This window comes from Rhinolophus ferrumequinum, chromosome 5, assembly GCF_004115265.2.
Source record: "Rhinolophus ferrumequinum isolate MPI-CBG mRhiFer1 chromosome 5, mRhiFer1_v1.p, whole genome shotgun sequence".
NCBI lineage: Eukaryota > Metazoa > Chordata > Mammalia > Chiroptera > Rhinolophidae > Rhinolophus > Rhinolophus ferrumequinum.
This window is the reverse complement of record NC_046288.1, coordinates 57,044-76,787: the sequence shown is the minus strand read 5'-3', so window position 1 is coordinate 76,787 and position 19,744 is coordinate 57,044. Positions and strand designations below refer to the sequence as shown.

The following is a 19,744-nucleotide window of genomic DNA, read 5'->3' as shown; positions in this document are numbered from 1 at the left end:
TCAAGTTGTTTCCATTAAAAAGTAGATTTTAAAAACTAATAACTTAAAAACTGCCACACACAAAAAAAACAAATGGTCCACAAAACATTCTCCTTTCCCTCTGAAGATTTTATGATGCATTGTAATCATTAACCAGTCTTTTACTATTACACTTAAATGGCCAATTGAGACAAACAGTTCTGAGACTGTTCTTCCATCACTGACTAAGACTGGGTTGGCAGGTATTGGGGATAATATTCATTTGGCCTTCTGAGCTTTCTGGGCAGACTTGGTGACCTTGCCAGCTCCAGCTGCCTTCTTGTCCACTGCTCTGATGACACCCACAACAACTGTCTGTCTCGGGTCACGAACAGCAAAACAACCCACAGGAGGGTCGTCAGAGAAGCTCTCAACACACATGGGTTGCCAGGAACCACATCAACGATGGCAGCATCACTAGATTTCAAAAACTTGGGGCCATCTTCCAGCTTTTTCCCCGAACTATGATTAATCTTCTCCTTCAGCTCAGCAAATCTGCAGGCATGTGAGCTGTGTGACAAGCACAGGTGCATATCTGGCACTGATTTGGCCTGGATGGTTCAGGATAATCACCTGAGCAGTGAAGCCAGCTGCCTCCATTGGTGGGTCATTTTTGCTGTCACCAGCCACATTGCCACGACGAACATCTTCGACAGACACATTTTTGACATTGAAGCCCACATTGTCCCCAGGAAGAGCTTCACTCAAAGCTTCATGGTGCATTTCAACAGACTTTACTTCAGTTGTTACATTGACTGAAGCCAAGATGACCACCATGCCGGGTGTGAGAATACCAGTCTCCACTCGGCCCACAGGGACAGTACCAATACCACCAATTTTGTAGACATCCTGGAGGGGCAGACACAAAGGTTTGTCAGTTGGACGAGTTGGTGGCAGGATGCAATCCAGAGCTTCAAGTAGCGTAGTTCCACTGGCACTGCCATCCTTACGGGTGACTTTCTCCCTTGAAGCAAAGCATGTTAGCACTTGGCTTCAGCAGGTTGTCAGCATTTCAACCAGAAATTTGCACAAACGCTAGTGTGTCTGGGCTGTAGCCAATTTTCTTAATGTAGGTGCTGACTTCCTTAATGATTCCCTCGAATCTCTTCTGGCTGTGAGGTGATTCAGTGGGTCCATTCTGTTAACACCAACAATTAGTTGTTACACACCCAGTGTAAGCCAGAAGGGCACGATCACGGGTCTGCTTCACATTCACCAACCCCAGCAGCAACAATCAGGACAGCACGTTCAGCCTGAGATGTGCCTGTAATCGTGTTTTTGATAAAGTCTGTGTCCTGGGGCATCAGTGATGGTCACGTAATACTTGCTGGTCTTGAATTCCCACAGGGAGGTATCAGTGGTGACCCCGCGCTCACGTCCAGCTCTCAGTTTACCCCAGACCCAGGCAGACTGGAAGGAGCCCTTTCCCATCTCGGCAGCCTCCTCCTCAAATTTCTCGATGCTTCCTTTGTCGATCCCACCACATGTGTGGATCAGATGACCAGTAGTGGTAGACTTGCCGGAACCTACGAGTCCAGTGACAATGATGTTGATGTGTGCCTTTTCCTTCCCCATTTTGGGTTCGATTTAGCGGTTTTCACTACCCCTGTGTTCCGGCGGCAAACCCGTTGCAAAAAAGCTAAACTATCTTTTCAACCTCCTCATGTGGATGACAAGGAGCTCACAGTAGAAGCAAAATACCTAAGAAAAAACATTCCTATGTTTCTCCTCTACTACAACACTGAACACTTCTGTGACCAGAAATGTGTGGGGTTTTCCCACAACAAGCAATTCTCCAGCTCTCCAGGGACAATAGCTAGGTGTCCGTCCAACAATTCAATTCTGATACTATCCAGTCCTCATACTATTTACCTGGAGTTAGAATCAGATCCCACCAATAAGGGCTCAGTCCCGTAAGACTGTCACACCTACCAATTCAGATGCCAATCGCAAATCCAGGTTGTTACCTGTGCTTCTGGCAAACTGGCTATAAATCAGAGGTTCCCACGATCCCCTCCTCTTTCCGATTAATTTGCTAGAGCAGCTCAGTGAACTCAGGAAAACAGTTCACTTACTAGATTATCGTTATAGAAGGATACAACCAGGAACAGCGTGAGGGAAGACATGCACAGGGCAAGGGTTGAGGGAAGGAGCACAGAGCTTCCAGGTCCTCTCCAAGCTCTCCATCCTCCCAGCACCACCGCGCGTTCCCCAACATGGAAGCTTTTCCCCTCAGATCAAGAACAAAGCAAAAATGCCTACTCTCACCACTTCTATTTTACAGAGTACCAGAAGTTCTAGCCAGAACAATTAGGAAAGAAAAAGGAAAGAAAGGCATCCAAATAGGAAAGGAAGTAAAATTATGTCTGTTCAAACACTCTTATATATAGAAAATGCTAATGATTCTACTACTACTACTACTATTACACACACACACACACACACACACACACACACTGTAAGAACTAACAAATGATTTCAGCAAAGTTGTAAGATACAAAATCAACATAAAAATATCAGTTGCATGTCTATCTATACACTAGCAATGAACAATCCAAAAAAAAAGAATAAAAAAAAAAACACCATTCCATTTACAGTAACATCAAAAAGAATAAAATAACCAGGAATAAATTTAACCAAGGAGGTTTAAGACTTACACACTGAAAACTACAAACACTGTTGAAAGAAAATAAAGAAGACAAAGATAAGTGGAAAGACATGCTGTGTTCATGAGTTTGAAGACCTAATATTGATCAGATGACAACACTACCCAAAGCAATCTATAGATTCAACACAACCCCCATAACAATTCCAATGGCTTTTTTGCAGAAATGTTAATGAAATGAGTTTTAGACTCCACCTGTGGAGCGGGGCTGGAGACCCAACCTTGTGATTAGATGGTTGGAACTTTCAGTTCTACACCCAACCTCTGGGGAGGGGAGAGGGGCTGGAGGTCGAATCAATTACCGATAGCCGATGACTTAATCAGGCGTGCCCAGGTAATGAAGCCTCCACAAAATACCCAAAAGGAAGGATCAGACAGCGCTCAGGGTGGCGGGACATGGGAACTGGGGGAGAGCGGTGTGCTTGAAGAGGACATGGAAGCTCAGGGCCCCTTCCCTATGCTTTCCCCTATGCATCGCTTGCATCTGCCTGTTCCTGATTTATAGCCTTTTATAATAAACCAGTGATGTAGTAAAATGTTTCCCTGAGTTCTGTGAGCTGCCCTAGCAAATTAATCAAACCTGAGGAGAAACTTGAGGGATTTTTAGCCAGTCAGTCAGGAGCACAGGTGACAACCTGGCATGTCAACTGGCATCTGAAGAGGGCGATGGCGAGAGGGGCGAGGGCAGTCCTGTAGGACTGAAGCCTTAACCTGTGGGATCTGACACGCTCTCCGGTTAGATCATGTCAGAATTGACCCAGCTGGTGTCTTCAGAACTGGTGGCATGGGAACTCCTCCCCCCCCACCCGGCCAAGAAATTGGAATTAGGTCCAGGGACTCAAAAGAAATGGATAAACAAAATGCGGTACATACATAGACAGAATGGAACACTATTCCACCATAAAATGGAATGAAATTCTCACATATGCTACACAACATGGACGAACCTTAAACACACCACGCTAAGTGAAATAAGGCACTCACAAAAGGATAGACATTGTATTAATATGATGCTACTTATGAGTTACCAAGACTACACAATTTCAGAGACACAAAATAGAATAAAGTTGACCAGGGGCTGAGGGGAGAGTGGAGTAGGAGTTATTGTTTACCTAGTACCGAGTTCCTGTGAGAGGCGATACAAAAAGTCCTGGAAATGAACAGTGGTGATGGTTGCAAAACAATGTGAATGTACTTAATACCACTGAATTGCACATTTAAAAATAGTTAAAATTGTGAATTTTATGTTATCTATATAAAACTTCTAGAAGAAAACAAAGGAGAAAATCACTGTAACCTTCTGTTAAAGTTACAAAACTGAAATCACCATCCATAAAGAAAAAAATGATAAACTGGATTTCAAAATAAAAAGCTTCTGCTCTTAGAAATATCCTGTTAACGACATGAGGAGCCACAGACTGGAAGGAAAATATTTGTGAAGTATAAATAATCTAATAAGGGACTTATATGCAAACTATATAAAGAACTCTCAATTTCAACAATGAGTAAAGAAAAAACCCAATTAAGAAATGAACAGAAGATTTGAACGGACACTTCACACACACACATACACACACACACACACCACCCACATATGATAATGCCATACAAGCACTTTAAAAGATGTTCAACAGCATTAGTCATTAGAGAATGCAAATTCAATCACAATGAGATACCAATACACACCTATTAGAATGTTTCAAATCTGAAAGGCTTATCATACTTATAAGTATAATAGGTGAGAATGTGGAAAAACAGGAACTTTCATATACTGCTAATGGTGATATAAAATGATACTTTATTAAAAAATGGCCAAACTGTTTTTCAAAGTTAAACAGGCATTTGCCATTTAATCCAGCAATCCCATTATTGAGTATTTACTCTACAGAAATACAAAATTAATATTCATATAACATCCTGTACTTGAATGTTTATAACCAGTCTATTCATAATCACCCCAAACCGGAAACAACCCAAATGTCTTACAATGGGTAAATGTTATCAACTCTGAAACATCCACACAATGGAATATAACTCAGCAATAAAAAGGAACAAACAACTGACGTACAACACTTGCATGATGCTCAAAGGCATTATGCTAGGTGAAAAAACTCAGTCAGAAAAGGTTACATACTACATTATTCCATTTATATGACATTCTAAGACAAAACTGCAGCAATGAGGACCAACCAGTAGTTGCCAGGGATTAAAGGCAGGGGAACGTATGACTAACAAGGGAGATAACATTATTAGGTCCTTTTTTGGGATGATGAAAACTGACATCCCAATTGTGGTGGTAATAGTATGACCATATACATTGTTATAATACATAAGTTTTAAGTTAAAATTCAAATAACCGTATACCAAACACAAGTCAATTTTACGGTATGATTTTTTTTTTTTTAAATACTGCGATCAACATGTAATGTGCTAGGAACATAATAGGTCAAAATTATTTTCTGAGAGAATAAATTATCAGAGAACATGTATCATTTCTGCTTCTTTTAAATATAAGATTTATTTTGTTGTCAAGTTCAAGACTGATTTTTTGAAAATTTTCCAGGGGCTTTTAAAGTAACAAGTTTTTTATTCAAAAGATTTGTTGATTGTGTTTATTCTATTTCCACATGGCCTTATTTGTGTCTTTTGGATCTATCTAATTATGAAAGACATAACAAATCCAATAACTATTTTAATCAAATTCTCTTATGTTATGGACAGATTTTGCATATATGTTTATGACTGTTACAGCTGCTCTGTTAATTAACTGGACCTTTCATCATTACATAATATCCTATTTTATTCTATCCAATGCATTAATCTTAAATTCTACCCCAACTTACATTATATTACCACCTCTGCTTTTGTATCGTTTACATTTGCCTGGCACATCCTTTCATTTTCAACCTTTCCTTATTTGTTTTAAGTGCTCTTCAACTACATCTGACATCAGAATTATTAGAATATCCATTCATATTTAGTTAGCTGATATATATAACTGTTGCTTCTCTCTTATGTTTAGCATTTCTCACATTTTGTTCAAATCTGCATTTGATCCTTCTTACTGTTGAGTTGATGTGGTAAAAAAAAATACCAAGTTAAAAATTAGGAGGATGGGTTTAGTCTCAGCTCCTTTACTAGATAAGGTCTAGATAGGTAAAGTGTTTACCCCTTTAAGTCAATTTCCCCCTTCTTATCAAGGAATATAAAAATTCCTGCTTTACCTGCATTTTTAGTGTGGTTTTGTTGTGGTGGTGAGGGTTAAGTGACAGCAAGGAAAGTGGGCATCAAAAGAGGTACTATAAGGATCAAATATATGGTGATGGAAGGAGAACTGACTCTGGGTGGTGAACACACAATGGGATTTATAGATGATGTAATACAGAATTGTACACCTGAAATCTATGTAATTTTACTATGTAATTTACTATGTAAATGTCACCTCAATAAACTTTAAAAAAAAAGAGAGATACTATAAAAGCTTAAAGGATCCAATGGAGAACAAGATTATGAGGACCTAGAACCCAAAATCTGAGTTTACACACAATTATAAAAGTATAAACAATAAAATGTGATAAATGCTCTGGTGACCCAGAGGACAAGTTAAACATGTTTTAAGAGTTGAGAAGGACTGAGAGCTGCGGATGAGAGAAGATGTACCTAATAAAGATTAGAATCTGGGGGATGAAGAACACCCTGGCAGACCAGGGCTTTCTGTGGTGACTACTTAAAGAGGGAAAAACCCTGTGATGCCTCATGGTCTTACTGCAGATAGCAACAGCAAAATAAAAGATTTTGGAGAGGAAAGAGGGTGTGGAGGAAGGTCTTGTCTGGCTGAATTGCGAAGCTCCAACTTGACGCCTGCTGGTGGACATGAGGCTGGAAAAGGGGTGAGTGGTCTTACTCCAACAGGGAATAATTTCCAATAAATGAGAAATAAAATTAAGAAACACATTCCTAAATCAAAGATTTCACATATTCAAACTGAAAATTCAAACTATCCAGGGAGCAATGAAAATAAAACACACCACACCAAAACCTATGGAACACAGTAAAACTTGTTATTAGAGTACATCTTTATTAAAGAATAAGACTAAAAATAAATTAATATTCACCTTAAGAAACTAACAAAATAAACCAAAAGAAAAGTAGAAAGGACAGGGGGGAAAATAAAGTAATTCCTCAAACAATACAACAGACACATTCCTTAGAAAAGAGAGACAACAAAAGTATACCAAAAATTACAAGTCAAGAAACAAGAGAGGAGCATAAGTTCAGATAATGAAGTTTAAAAGAATATCAACTTAAGAGATAAGTTAACTAATTGCACTTAACTTACAAGTGCCACTAAAAGAGATAAGTTGAGATGCTTTCCCAATTACACTCCCAAGACTGTCCTAAGAAATAGAAAATTTGAAGAGGTTAGAATGGTAAAGAAGGGAACAGGATCAGATTGATTCACAGGTGAAACGTAATCTTTAAAGAACAGATTAATTCCAATAATACTGAAGCCACTAAAGACAATTTTAAAAGTTGGAAAGCTCCTTCATTTTATAAACCAGTGCAACTTTAATACCAAATCCTGATTTTTAAAAATTACAAAAAAGCAGAGAGCATCTTATGTATAAAAATAGATGTAAAAGTTCTAAATTAAATATCCAGAAATATATCAAACAATATGAGTGAAGACTTATCTAGGAAAACAAGGATATTTCAATGTTAAAAAAAAGTCTATCAGTGCTGAAAAGGCATATGAAAAAAAATCACAACCTTTCCTAATAAAACCTCTAAGTAAAATAGAAAAAAGAAACTACTTAAATATGATGAAGTATTTGCCATTTGACATTATTCTAAATAAAGAAATGCTGGTGCCATTTTTATCACTTTATTCCAAGTAAAGTGTTTAACTGAATGAAATTATATGAACAGAATAGTTACATTTTTCTTTGAATTGTCTCATATTTCCAAATATTTTTAACAAGCATGTTATGGCATCAAACAAGAATAAACTTACTACTTTCCATTTTAATTAAATTATATTTTGATAAGAAAGCCCAAACTATACGGTAAATTATAGATGGAAACAGATTTGGTCTCTACCCTTAGAAGCCAACCAGGTAATATAAGGGCATAGTCATAGGTATTTTTTTTAAGTTTACCAAGGGAGTGATAAGAATCACTGATATAATTCAACCAATAACAATCCAAATTTGTCTAACTTTAGTTGAAATGTATCACCCTTAAAAAACATTTTCAATATTTTAACAATTTTAAGTCTTACAAACAGATTAAGAAATAGGTTGTGAGCCTGTCTTAAATAGAGAACTGGTTTTAAAATTTTCTAATTTTTTAATTTGACAGAAGTTTTACTTACAGCACTTTTTTTTTATATTCAACAATTACCTAAAACAGAGTAAACTAAAAAAGAAAAACTTGAACATGAAGAAAATGTGGCCTATTTAACCAGATTACATATAGTGCAATTAATTTCTACAATGATCTACTACTCTCCACGGTTAAATTTCAACCAATTCTATCTATGATTCTGATTAAGACCTCAGGTCAGCATCTGTTTAAATACCATTATATGGCCTGGTCATAGCAGAAAAAGAAATTTAATACCTTCTTTTTTTTAAACACTCCCACGTAACAAACAAAAAAACTTGGTCAAAATATTCTTGCAATTTTGTGTGTGTTTGTGTATGTTACTTTGATGTCTGAAATGTTATCTTGAATTATATCTTTAAATATATAAATATCCTTTTTCTAATTTCCATTTCTACCATTTTCTCTCTAATTAGTTTTAACATTTTAATTCATTTAGGTAAATTTTACCCACTTTGCCCATTTCTAGCTTCCATGTCCTTTATTGTATTTCCCAAGTCTCTATTGGCCCTTGTGACTTCCAATTTCACCCTCATTTCAGTGATTTTGTTTTCTTATTTATTTTTCTTTCCTCTCAATAAGCTTACATTGCATTTGCTTACATAGTCACACTATCGCCTCCCCGGCCTCTCATATCACTGCTTTGTGCTCTCAGAGGTAAATACTTTCATTAAGGTTTTTAAATCCATGACACAATGTTTTGGCATGATTTTCATCTTCTTTACAGCAATATATTTTCTGGTGAGTATTCTTCATTTGTCCTTTCTGTTTCTGTTCCTTTCTTCTTTTTTAATTCTTGAATGGTGATAGTAGCCTTGAGCCGACTTCCTTTTGATTTTTTACCTCTGAAGGAGGTGGGGTTTTCCTGGACAAGCTATTTATAGGCAGGCCATGCATAATGGCTCCAGTTCTAAACCAGCTAAACTTTTTCTTGATTCAGGGTTTTCCATGAAAATAATTTAGTTTTTTTTTACTTCTCACCAGCCAATGGAGATAGACGGCCTTGAGGTTTTTCCCAATGCAAAGGCACAGCTCCTCCCCTACTACTACAAACACAGACAAATACCCAAGTGGATTGTTCATGTTAACTCCTGTTTAGCTTCGTCTCCCCAAATTCTTACAATCAAACCAAGCGTAGGGAGACTCCTGCCATTAGCTCAAGAAAGTGAATTTTCAGTTTGAACATTTGAAATCTTTGATTTAGGAATGTCTTTCTTAATTGTCAGTCCCCTTTTGTTGTTGTTGTTTTATTTCTTATTTATTGGGAATGATTCCCATTTTGCTTTTGCAAACAAGGGGTTTGGGATTTGCACCTCAAGGTGGGCCTCTCAACTTCATAAAGCATCTCTTGCTAGTGCTGAGCTCTGAAGCTATGGCATCTTCTCCCTACCTCTCACAAGCAGCCTGCTTAACCTCCACTGCTTTTGGCAGCCACTCCACCTATTTTGTGGCCTGGGGTTTTAGCTATCTTCTAGTTTAGTGGAATATGGGGTTTGTGTTTCAGTTTTTCCCTCTTTTTGTTGTTATTAGCTATGTAATTGCCAGAAGAAATGCCAACTGTACAGTACCATCTTCAAACCCTAAATCCAAAATTATCTTAAAAGAGTATTTTCTACAAGACAGAAATTTAAGTGTCTCACCATATTTCTGAAAGATAAAGGTGTGCTTTCCTTACTTAATATTTTACTGTGATGTAAAATACTACTTTTCCACAAAACACTAATATTCACAAGGCCTTAACAATTGAGCTAATTGTTTTTATTTTAAAAACTCGTGTGTATTGGTTATAAACTAAGGCAGAAAATAATCTGATGCCTAAATGTAAAAGATACTTTTCAGACCCAGGGCCCATTTGGGGAACAAATTTATATATATTCTCATCAGTATGCCACAGTGTTAATATTTGTTTTTAAAGCAAACAAAGTCTTTTTAGTCATAAGGACAACACAAGATCTGTCGTCTGCAAGGCCCCAGATTCTATTTCAGTTTGAAATGAAGATAAATAGTATTATGTTATATATAAGATCATTCCCTTAGTAAAATTTTAATTCTAGGCGAGTTTATGTTCCTGCCAGTTACCATTCTTCCACTCCTCGCTATCCATGACCAGGCATATTCTAAGCAAAATGAAGTTTTACTACTAACAAAATTTTTAAAGAAGCAAATACCAAAGCCAAATTAAAATGGATTTTGAAATCCATTTTAATGGATTTGAAATCCATTTTAATGGATTATCCATTTTAAAAAATGGATAATGTTTTAAATAATTCCCTTTCACGCATATGTAGACTACATCTGTAAATGTTTACATGGCATACAAAAGCTAAGTAATGTCTGATATAATTTATTAAACATTTAGAGCACTGAGTTTCTGTTGATAGAAACAAAGAAGAGCTCTTCCTCACAGAATTCTAAATAAGAAATTTAGACAGAATGATGGATTTCAAAAATCACCATCTGACAACCACCAGTTGGAATGACAGGATGACCCCTTACAGTGGACAAATCTGGCGTATGTCACCTTAAGTAACCAAAGTCCCATCACCAGTAATGATATAAACATGAACCACGCTCAGAGAAGCACTTTTTTTGTAGAATTCCTGCTAAAAATACATAACCTAAATCTAACCATGAGGGTACAAATGCAATTGAAGGATATTATATAAAATAACTGACCTGTGTACATTCTTCAAAAATGTCAAGGCTATAGAAGACAAAGGAAGATCGAAGAACTGTTCAAATTAAGAGACTAAAGAGAAATGACAACTGAATTCAATGTGTGATCCTGGACTGGATCCTGGACCAAAAACAATTCTTTTTCTTTTACTGCATATAAGATATTAGTGGAACAATTGGTGAAATCAGTCTGTATATAGAACTGTATCCATGTTCATTTAGGAAATACACAATAAAGTATTTAGAGGCTAAAAACATCACGTCTGCAATTTAATCTCAAACAATTTGAAAAAAACAAGAACCATGTGTATGTACAGAAAGAATGATAAAGTAAATCTGATAAATATTAACATTTAGGGAATTTGGATAGACAGGAATTCTTTGTACTACTTTTATAACTTTTCTCTAGGTACGAAATTATTTTTAAATGAATAAAAAAACAAAAAACATACCCACAATAAATGAAAACAGTAAAGCCAGTTAAGAGTAACTATTTTCCCCTAACAATGCTAGAGATCATCTTTACTACATTCTACTCATCAAATCACGAAATTTTAGAGCTGGAATTAAAATGTACTACCTCTCACCAAAACTTCTCAATTGAAGGCAATTGAGACAGATGAAGGCAATGATGTCAAATGCCTTGCTCAAGATCACTGGTTCAAGGCAGAGCCAGACCACTGTCTTGCTCTGACTCAGCTCTTTCAACTATTGCAAGCTGTTTCTTGATATCTCTATACTGTCACCTACTCCCTAAACAAGATACCAAACTACTTAGCTCTATCTTTTCATACAGTCTAAGAAATGAGTGTGGCAAACCATTCTCAGGCAATCTAAATTTCATTTTAAAAAGGCATTTAGGTGTCACTGCTCCTAACAATCTTTAATAACTAATATTGATAAGTATGTTGTGTTCCAAATTCATGCCAGATACTGTAACAAATGCTAAAAATTAACACATTCTATTGTTAGGCAGTGCTGTTAGGTCCAGGATGATAGGAACCTAACCTGTATTACTCATCATTATAACCCCACCTCTTAGGACAGTGCCTGTCATACAATAAATATTCAGATAATTGGATGTTGCTAAATCAAAGACAATCCACAGTACAGGAAAGAAACTGTGTTTACAGATAATCGTAATATCCCGTGTTAACAAAGTGCCACGAGACAACAGATAAGTGAGTTATTTTTGCTTGGTAAGATCTAAAAAGGCTTCAGAAATGTAATGACACCAAAGTTAAGCATTGCAAGACAAACAAAATTTCAATAGACATGGAAGCAATGAGGTGGTGAGAGGAGGGTAAGGGGGAGTTAGAAAAACAGCCTGAAGGCAAGAAAATATTTGGCATTTCTATTAAATTTTTAAATGTAGGCTTACCTATTGTTGCTGCAAGTTCTGGATCAAAAGTATCATCTGTGAACCTCAAGAGCAGGCTAAAAGAGATGTTAAAAAGACACATTAGAAATTTGACTTTTTCATTCTAATCATTTGATAACTGTGTTCATGAGTGTTATATTTTGTAACGAATTAGATGCATCTAAGAATATGATAAACGTCTGCTCCCAAAATATTGCCTCGGTGCAGGTATACACAGAAGAATTAAATTACTGGAGAGACGATTAAAGAATCCCAAGAGCAAGAGTTTACTAGAAAACATATTCCCACGCTCCCTTACACAATCCCCCAACTGTGACATGTAGTACTACCTCAGTGGGATGAAAAGATATACTACTAAAAAGTGAGGGCAGAAAGATCACATGAGGCCCAGGGTATATTCCGGCAAATGTTATGCCAGGTATGTGAAACCAAGTAGGCAACAGGGAGCTACCGAAGGCTTTGAAAGAAAGAAATGGCTAGAACTGCTCTACATTTGAAAAGTTAGTGCCAGCAAAAAAATGTAGGAAAATCAACAGGAGCCAGCTGCCACAGTTATGGTGAGAGATTAACAAAGGCCTAAACCTAGGAAAAAGTAAAGAAACTAAAAAGGAAGGGTGAAATGAAAGCAAGACACCAGATTAGAAAAGTACTCTAAGATTTTCCATCTCCCAGAATTGTTTTATTTAATATGAGGCAGAAGTGTCAATTATTAGAAGCTGTTCAAAAATAAAATCTAAGCCTTTGTTAAAGCCCTGGATTTATAAAATTAATCAATCTTCCCTCAGATTATCTCCTAAAGTAGGACAAGACTGTTCTATTGACCTGTTTGCATTAATAAAATAAAGGCAAAGCTATTAGATGTCTGAGTTGCAGAAAAATATTTCTATGGGTTGTAATTATTGCTGTTATAGAGATTTTTTTTTGGGGGGGTCAAGAGTATACAGCAAAACATAGTGCCTCCTGAGACTTCCCAAACCCAGTATCCTTGATTGTATTTGAAGAATTAACTCTCCCTTTCTTTGTTTTGCTTTCCTGTGTTTACCACAAAAACAAAGTAGAACAGAGAATCAAATTGTAGATTTTTCTACTTAACATTGAACTCCCTTGACTATAACTATTGTTACTTACTTTCAACATGAGTCAGGTGAGAGCACTAATAAGAACCTTAAAAGACTACTTACAAAAATTTTCTTCTCTCCCCAACAGTAAACTTTAAATTAACTAATGTGAAAATTTCACCAAAAATTTCAGTCACCCATAATTTAGGAAGAGAAAAGGTATATATCTGTACTTGGTCATCACAGAAAATACTATTACAAAAACATAAGTTAACATAACCTCATAGGGTTGTGGTAGTAATAACAATACCTAAATAATACAAATAACAACAACAGTATTGGCTATTATTTACTACATGACAACATGACAACAATGAGACAGACACTGAGCCAGGGGTTTTTCTTACATAATTAATTGTTAATCTTTACAACAACTCTTGTCATCAATGATACTTTGTCAGGAAAGGCAAGAAATGGTATGGTGCAAAGCAACCAATTTTAGTCCAGGCTCAGTAGAAATCAGCAGATCTTTAGCCAGGGATACAATGGTAGCTCAAAATGTATTCTGTACTCTATGCATGTATTTTTCTAGGCAGAGAGACCATTTCCCTATTAGACATTGAAAGGAATCCACAACCTAAAACTGATTAAGAACCACAGCTCTACAGGATGTATATTTAAGCTTTCATATTTTCAGTTAAAGGAGCAAAATACTCTCCATGCAGAGCTATAGATGGAAGGAGTAACTGCCATCACTCCACTAAGAGGAGACCAAATTTATAATAAACAGTGTGATTATAACTAATCTGCATTTCTTAATTTACAAATGAAATTAGCAAAGAAGGATGGGGATAAAAGGACATAGGAGGGACAGCAATTTACATAACAGAAGATCTATATAATCCTTTCCAATTTCTGAAACACTGCAACTTCTTTTACTTCCGTTTGGAATCAAGAATCTTACATATTAACTAACATTAAACAGGGTTTGAAGGATTTCTATTCCAACCTCATTTTTCACATGAAGAAATGAAGGCCTAGTGTGTTCAAGTATCATACACAAGGTCACACCAGTGGCAGCACTAGTTTCATAGTCCTGATCTCCTGGCTGCTAACACACATGCTCATTACACTCTTAAGAGTCTGAAATAAACTGGAAAAATAACCTACTAATATGAATTAGTTAAGATATTCTTTGTTGTGCAATGATTTCACAACAACACAAGTGATATCTCGCTTCCACTAACTCTAGATCTGTAAAGAAACAGAAACAAACTATTAGAACAACCCTTGAAGATTATACCCATGACATGTTTTTCTACTAACTTGTCTTAAAAAGCATAGGCTTCTATTTTAGTAGTCATTTATTCTCATCATATCCAGAAAGATATGTGTTCAAGGTTGTTTTCCATAGCATATTATATACACAATAATGTATATCTAACTAGAAAAATAAGACAACATTCTCTTTAAATGTAATCTTTCCTTGAAAGAGATAGCTACAGGTGTTCAAATTTTGCTGTGAGTTGATCACTCACCACTAAATACTGAGAAAAAGTCTGGGCAGATTAGATCCAAAAAATTTGAGAGGCAGGAACTAAGGAAATCGGTAAATCCACTTAATATATTTTACTCTAAAGGAATAACCTCAACTATGTAAACATTGTACCTCCAATTAAACTTCCAGAAAATTTTAACATAGCTTAACTAGTCATCCACACATTTACAAAAAGTGCCAACCAAACATGTATTGGGTTCAACCACATAAAATGATATACAACCATCACTGACTGAAAAAAATCAGCAATTTCATATGCCTTAACTTAAATGAGAATCACATCTCAAGACAAAAAAGGTCACAAGGCTATGGAATTACTATTAAGACAAAGTTAAATATATTAACTAACTTCTTAATCCTCAAATTGAATAGACGGTGATCATGAAATGATTTTATTCAGCCCTCTAAGTAACATACACACACAAATCGTACTATGTGGCTAGCCCATAGCGCTTCAATAATTTATTCCTCGTTATGTAAAATTCCCTTACTCCGATATATATATAACATTAAATGAGGAAAACTATGAAAATGTGTTGTCATATTTTAAAAATATATAAAATTTCAGAACATATTACAGAATAAGATTTCAAACCCTTAAGTATCTAAAACGGTAAATAAAACTTTATGACGTGATCTGAAAGATAAGTTTATCAGAAGGTATAGCTAAAATGTGAAATTGCTTATAGCTCCTGGAATTTGAATATTGTTTAAAGATCAAGGCAGCCTACAATATAACCTACTCATAATCAGACGGCAAAGATAACTTTACCCAGAGAACTTTGTTGTAAGATCTGGATGAAATCACTACCCTCTTGCAACACCCACCGAGCTCCGAGTCTTACTTTATATCCAACTCTAGATATTGTCAATATTATTTTCCCCCAAGAAAGTGTCAAGAAAGAAAAGGCCCAATACTACTTTGTTCTCTTACTTCTCTATGATGTGGCAGAATGAGAAGTAATAAGTACACTTTATTTTCAAATTACCCAAATTTTCAAAGGAGGTCCGCAGCTTAAGCTCTAGCATCTTAGACCAAAATGGATTATTCAAGTAGTCAGAAGACCAATAAGTTCTTTCACAGCTGACTCATAAAACAAAACAAAACAAAACATAAAAGCAGCAGCAACGGGGTGCACCAAAATAGGCCAGGAATGTGATTTAAGGAGTCACCAAACTTTCTGCGTAGAAGACTGGGTATTTAGAGAAAGCCCGACAGAAATCCCAAAGTGGTCAAGTTACAGCTCTTAGTTAACTCGAGGGGTGACAGGTAGCCTGAACCCCGAGGGGCCGAGACGGGGCCGCGGCGGCACTCGGGCCCAAACACGCCCGCCACGCCCTAGGCTCCGCCGCCGCAGAACAGCCGGCCAAGTGGCGGCCCTTGGAATTCCTTTTTTGCTTTGTGCGACAGGGGGAAATAAATCCAGGGAACTCGGGTGCGGCAGTGACCCTGAACCAGGCCGTCGCGGGGGTCAGGGGCCGCAGGACCGCGCGGCGGAGAGGCCCGGGAGGGAGCGAGCGGAGCCCGACCCAGACCGGCCCGAGCCCGTTTACCGTTTCCGTCGCGGCCCAGGAGACAGCGGCCACCGAGGCAGAGAGGCCCGCCGCCCTCGTCACCGGCCCGCAGACCCGCCTCACCTGGACTTGCCCACGCCACTCTCGCCGATGATAAGGATCTTCAGGGTGGTCAGCACGTCCTCGTCCATCCTAACCCCGCTCCACTCCGAGCCCAGCAGCTCGGTTCTGGCTCTCAACCGTTTACCAGGAAGACCTATCCGCGCATGCGCGCTGCTCCGCAACTGCCACCTTTTTGGTTTAGATTGCACGAGCCGGGAAGGCCCATTTCCGCCTTGAGGTAGCTCTGCGTCTGCGCAAAACCAGAGTCCCAGACGTCCTTCCGGGGGACGGTTCCTCCCTTGCGCAAGCGCAGATGGGGAGAGCCGTGTGGATTTCACTGTTCGTAGCCTTTTCCTCCTCCCTGGCCCTAACCTAACCTTGCTTCGTTGGTGTCCTTGGGAAAGCTGAGTGGGAGGAGTATCACGCTGTTTTATTTCAGCAGCTGTTCCTAACAGCTGCATTGCAGTGGAAAAAGCGTTGTGATTGAAGCCAGACGACATTAAATTTAGGTCCCAACTCTTCTGTATAACCGCTTTATATTACCTAGCCTTCTGAGCCTGTTTCCAATAATACCTCTTAGAATTGTTATGAAGATTAAGTGAGTTAATCTGTGAAGACACTTTGTAAACTCAAGTGATCTATAAAAGATGTGACTGGTTATTGTTCACTTCTTGGCTTATCCTCTGAGATTGAAGAGGACCCCTCACACCTCAGTTCATCTTCAAAGGGAAATGTAAACTTCAGGTAGATCAGGTGCATACAAACCTTTGGTGATGCAACTTCAAGAACTGCTACACCACAACTACAGGAATTGTGTCTCCTTTACTAAGTTGTAAATCTTAGTGAAGTTACCAACATATACACAATACCTAGCAAAATGCCTGATAACAAGACAAATAGTAAATAAAAATTAGTTCTTGTGTTTTATCTTCTTATACTTGCACCTAATGCCAGATTAATAGATATTTGATTAAATAATACATGTTAATAAAATTAGCATAAAGTTAGAAATTAATTTTTTAAATACCTGGAAAAGCTCTTTCACTGGATGTTCAAATGGCTCCTTCACCTCTTTCAGGTCTTTGCTCAAATGTCGACTTCTTAATGAGGTCTTCCCTACCCATACTACTGAAATTTGCAAATTCTTTCAGCATTCCCTGTACCTCTGCATTATATTTCTGCACAGCCCTTAACCACCCTCCGAAATACTAGATATTTTACTACTTTATTTGTTCACTGTCTAACCTTCTCTAAAAAGAAGAGAAGCTTCATGAAAGCAAGAGCTTTTGTCTGGTTTGATATAGCCTCTATATTCCTGGCATATAATATGTGCTAAATAAATATTTGTTGAAGGAATTAATTGAATGAATGTTCTCGAATCCATTCCTGGCTTTGGAAGATGAGGTCAACCAGACAACCTTAACCTCTCATAAAATAGTTCTTGAAACCTCAATTAAGTGTATTCAGGCTATAGCATCAAGAGCTTATTCATGAGGTTCACATTTTTGTCTGCTCTTTCTCTCTGGGGCAGTAATTCTAGAAGTGTTGTCCCCAAGTCCCTAGAGATCCCTCTCAGGGGATCTGCAAGATCAAACTAGTTTCATAATTATTCAATATGTTATTTACTTTTTTCACGCTTGTTCTCTGATACCACAGTGAAATTTTCCATAAATCGTGATAGCAAAACAGATTGAAGGCAGAACCAGATATGAGAATTCAGCTCTTTTCTATTAAGCCAGATGTTAAAGAGATTTGCAAAAATGTAGAATAATGCCACTCTTCTCACTAATTTTTGTTTTAAAATAGTTGTTTTCATAAACACATAAATTAATGAGTTTATTTTTTTAATGAATTAATACATATATTTAAAATTTTCTGTTTTAATTTCTAAGTAGATATTAATAGATATAGCCACATAATCAGTTCTTTCTAGTCCTCAATAATTTATCAGAAGATACAATAATTTGTACAGCCAAAAAGTTTGAGAACTGTTGTATGGTACTATTCACACTAAGATTAAAAAATTAAAAATAAAATGCTAATAACAGGCCTGGATTTATTGATGCTGCGTATAACATTGTCAACCTACTTTAGCAACACTATATTCTCTTAAATGTTCTCCTACCTCCTGACCACTTCTCAATTTTTTGTGAGATCCTCACATTCATATTTTAAACAGTATTGTTCTTTGGTTTTTAGTCTGTATTTGTCTTCTTATTCTACGTACACATTGTCTTCTTGGACTTACATGACGTCTTCATCCCACTTAAAGAGTGCCAAAGTTACATCTCTGGCAGAGCTTTCTCTCCTGAGGTTCAGGTCAATTTACACAACTGCCAAGTCACCTCCATGTAGGTATGCCAGGTGAAGAATGCCAAGTGAAAAATGACTGAACTTATTGTCTTTCCTTCTATACTAGGTTTTCTTTTTCCTGATTTCCTTTTTAACACCCATTTAGCTTCCTCTCCCTCACTTCCCACACCCAAACATTTAGTCCTTACAGTCCTACTCCTTAAGCTCCCAAAATTTATCCACTTTTTTTCATCTCTACATTTGAGCCCTAACTGCTGTGGTTAGGGCTCATCATCATCTTTTTGCTGGATTACTTACCCTATCAGCTGCCCAACTGGCCTCCCTGCCTCCATTCTTCTCTTCCTTCAGACCCCTTTCCCCTGCAGCCAAAGTGGTATTCTTAAGATGCAAACCTGGTTGAGTTATCCCACCTTCCATATACTGCTCACTGCCCTGACAAGTGTTTATTACCTTATCACTAAGCCCTGATTATTCCTCCAACCTTATCTTTTGCACTCTATGTTCTGGCCAAATTAGACTTCTATCATATTTTCAAGGAACCATGTTTTGCTAGTCTTCAGACCTTGCATGCTTCTGCCTGGAGCACTCTTCTGTCCCCCATCTCTCCCATCCATGCACAAACACACACACACACTTTTGCTTGGGCAACTCCTACCCATCCAACATGTTCCGGTTTGGGGATCCCTTTCTCTGTGACGGCTTCCCTGGCCTCCCAGGTCAGCATTATATATTCCTCTGATGTGTTCTCACGGTGTTCTATGCATCCATTGTGGTATGTACCCCACAGTATTATAACGGCATGTTTAATTATTTGTTCCCTTACCAGAGTGTGTGCTTCATGAAAGCAGAATTGATTAATATCTTGTTCATTGTTCTGCCCTCAGCATCTAGTACAATGCCTAGTCTAGAGTTAGTTGCTCAAAAAAATATTAATTAAAAAAACTAAGTCAACGACGGGAATTTGAAACAGTAATCTCCTTGTTTATTTTTTGTTTATATAGGTTAGGCTGTTTCTTTAATCTCTATATTGGACATTATGGGGGAAAAAACACCTTCAATAACTCATAATGCAC

General features: G+C 37.3%; 1 protein-coding gene across 2 annotated transcripts in view; it reads right to left on the bottom strand.

Annotated features, from left to right (window-relative positions):
• Positions 1–16,580, bottom strand: part of RAB18 (RAB18, member RAS oncogene family) — a 65,514-nt gene extending 48,934 nt beyond the window's left edge. Inside the window, exons 1-2 of one of the 2 annotated variants that reach the window (XM_033105320.1) lie at positions 16,380–16,580; positions 12,126–12,181 (exon numbers count right to left, since the gene is read on the bottom strand). In XM_033105320.1, coding sequence (XP_032961211.1) covers positions 12,126–12,181; positions 16,380–16,447 — 124 coding nt within the window. In that variant the 5' untranslated portion in view covers positions 16,448–16,580. The remainder of the gene's footprint in view (positions 1–12,125; positions 12,182–16,379) is intronic. The other variant, XM_033105321.1, reaches the window with a different exon arrangement.
• Between the last annotated feature and the right edge of the window lie 3,164 nt (positions 16,581–19,744).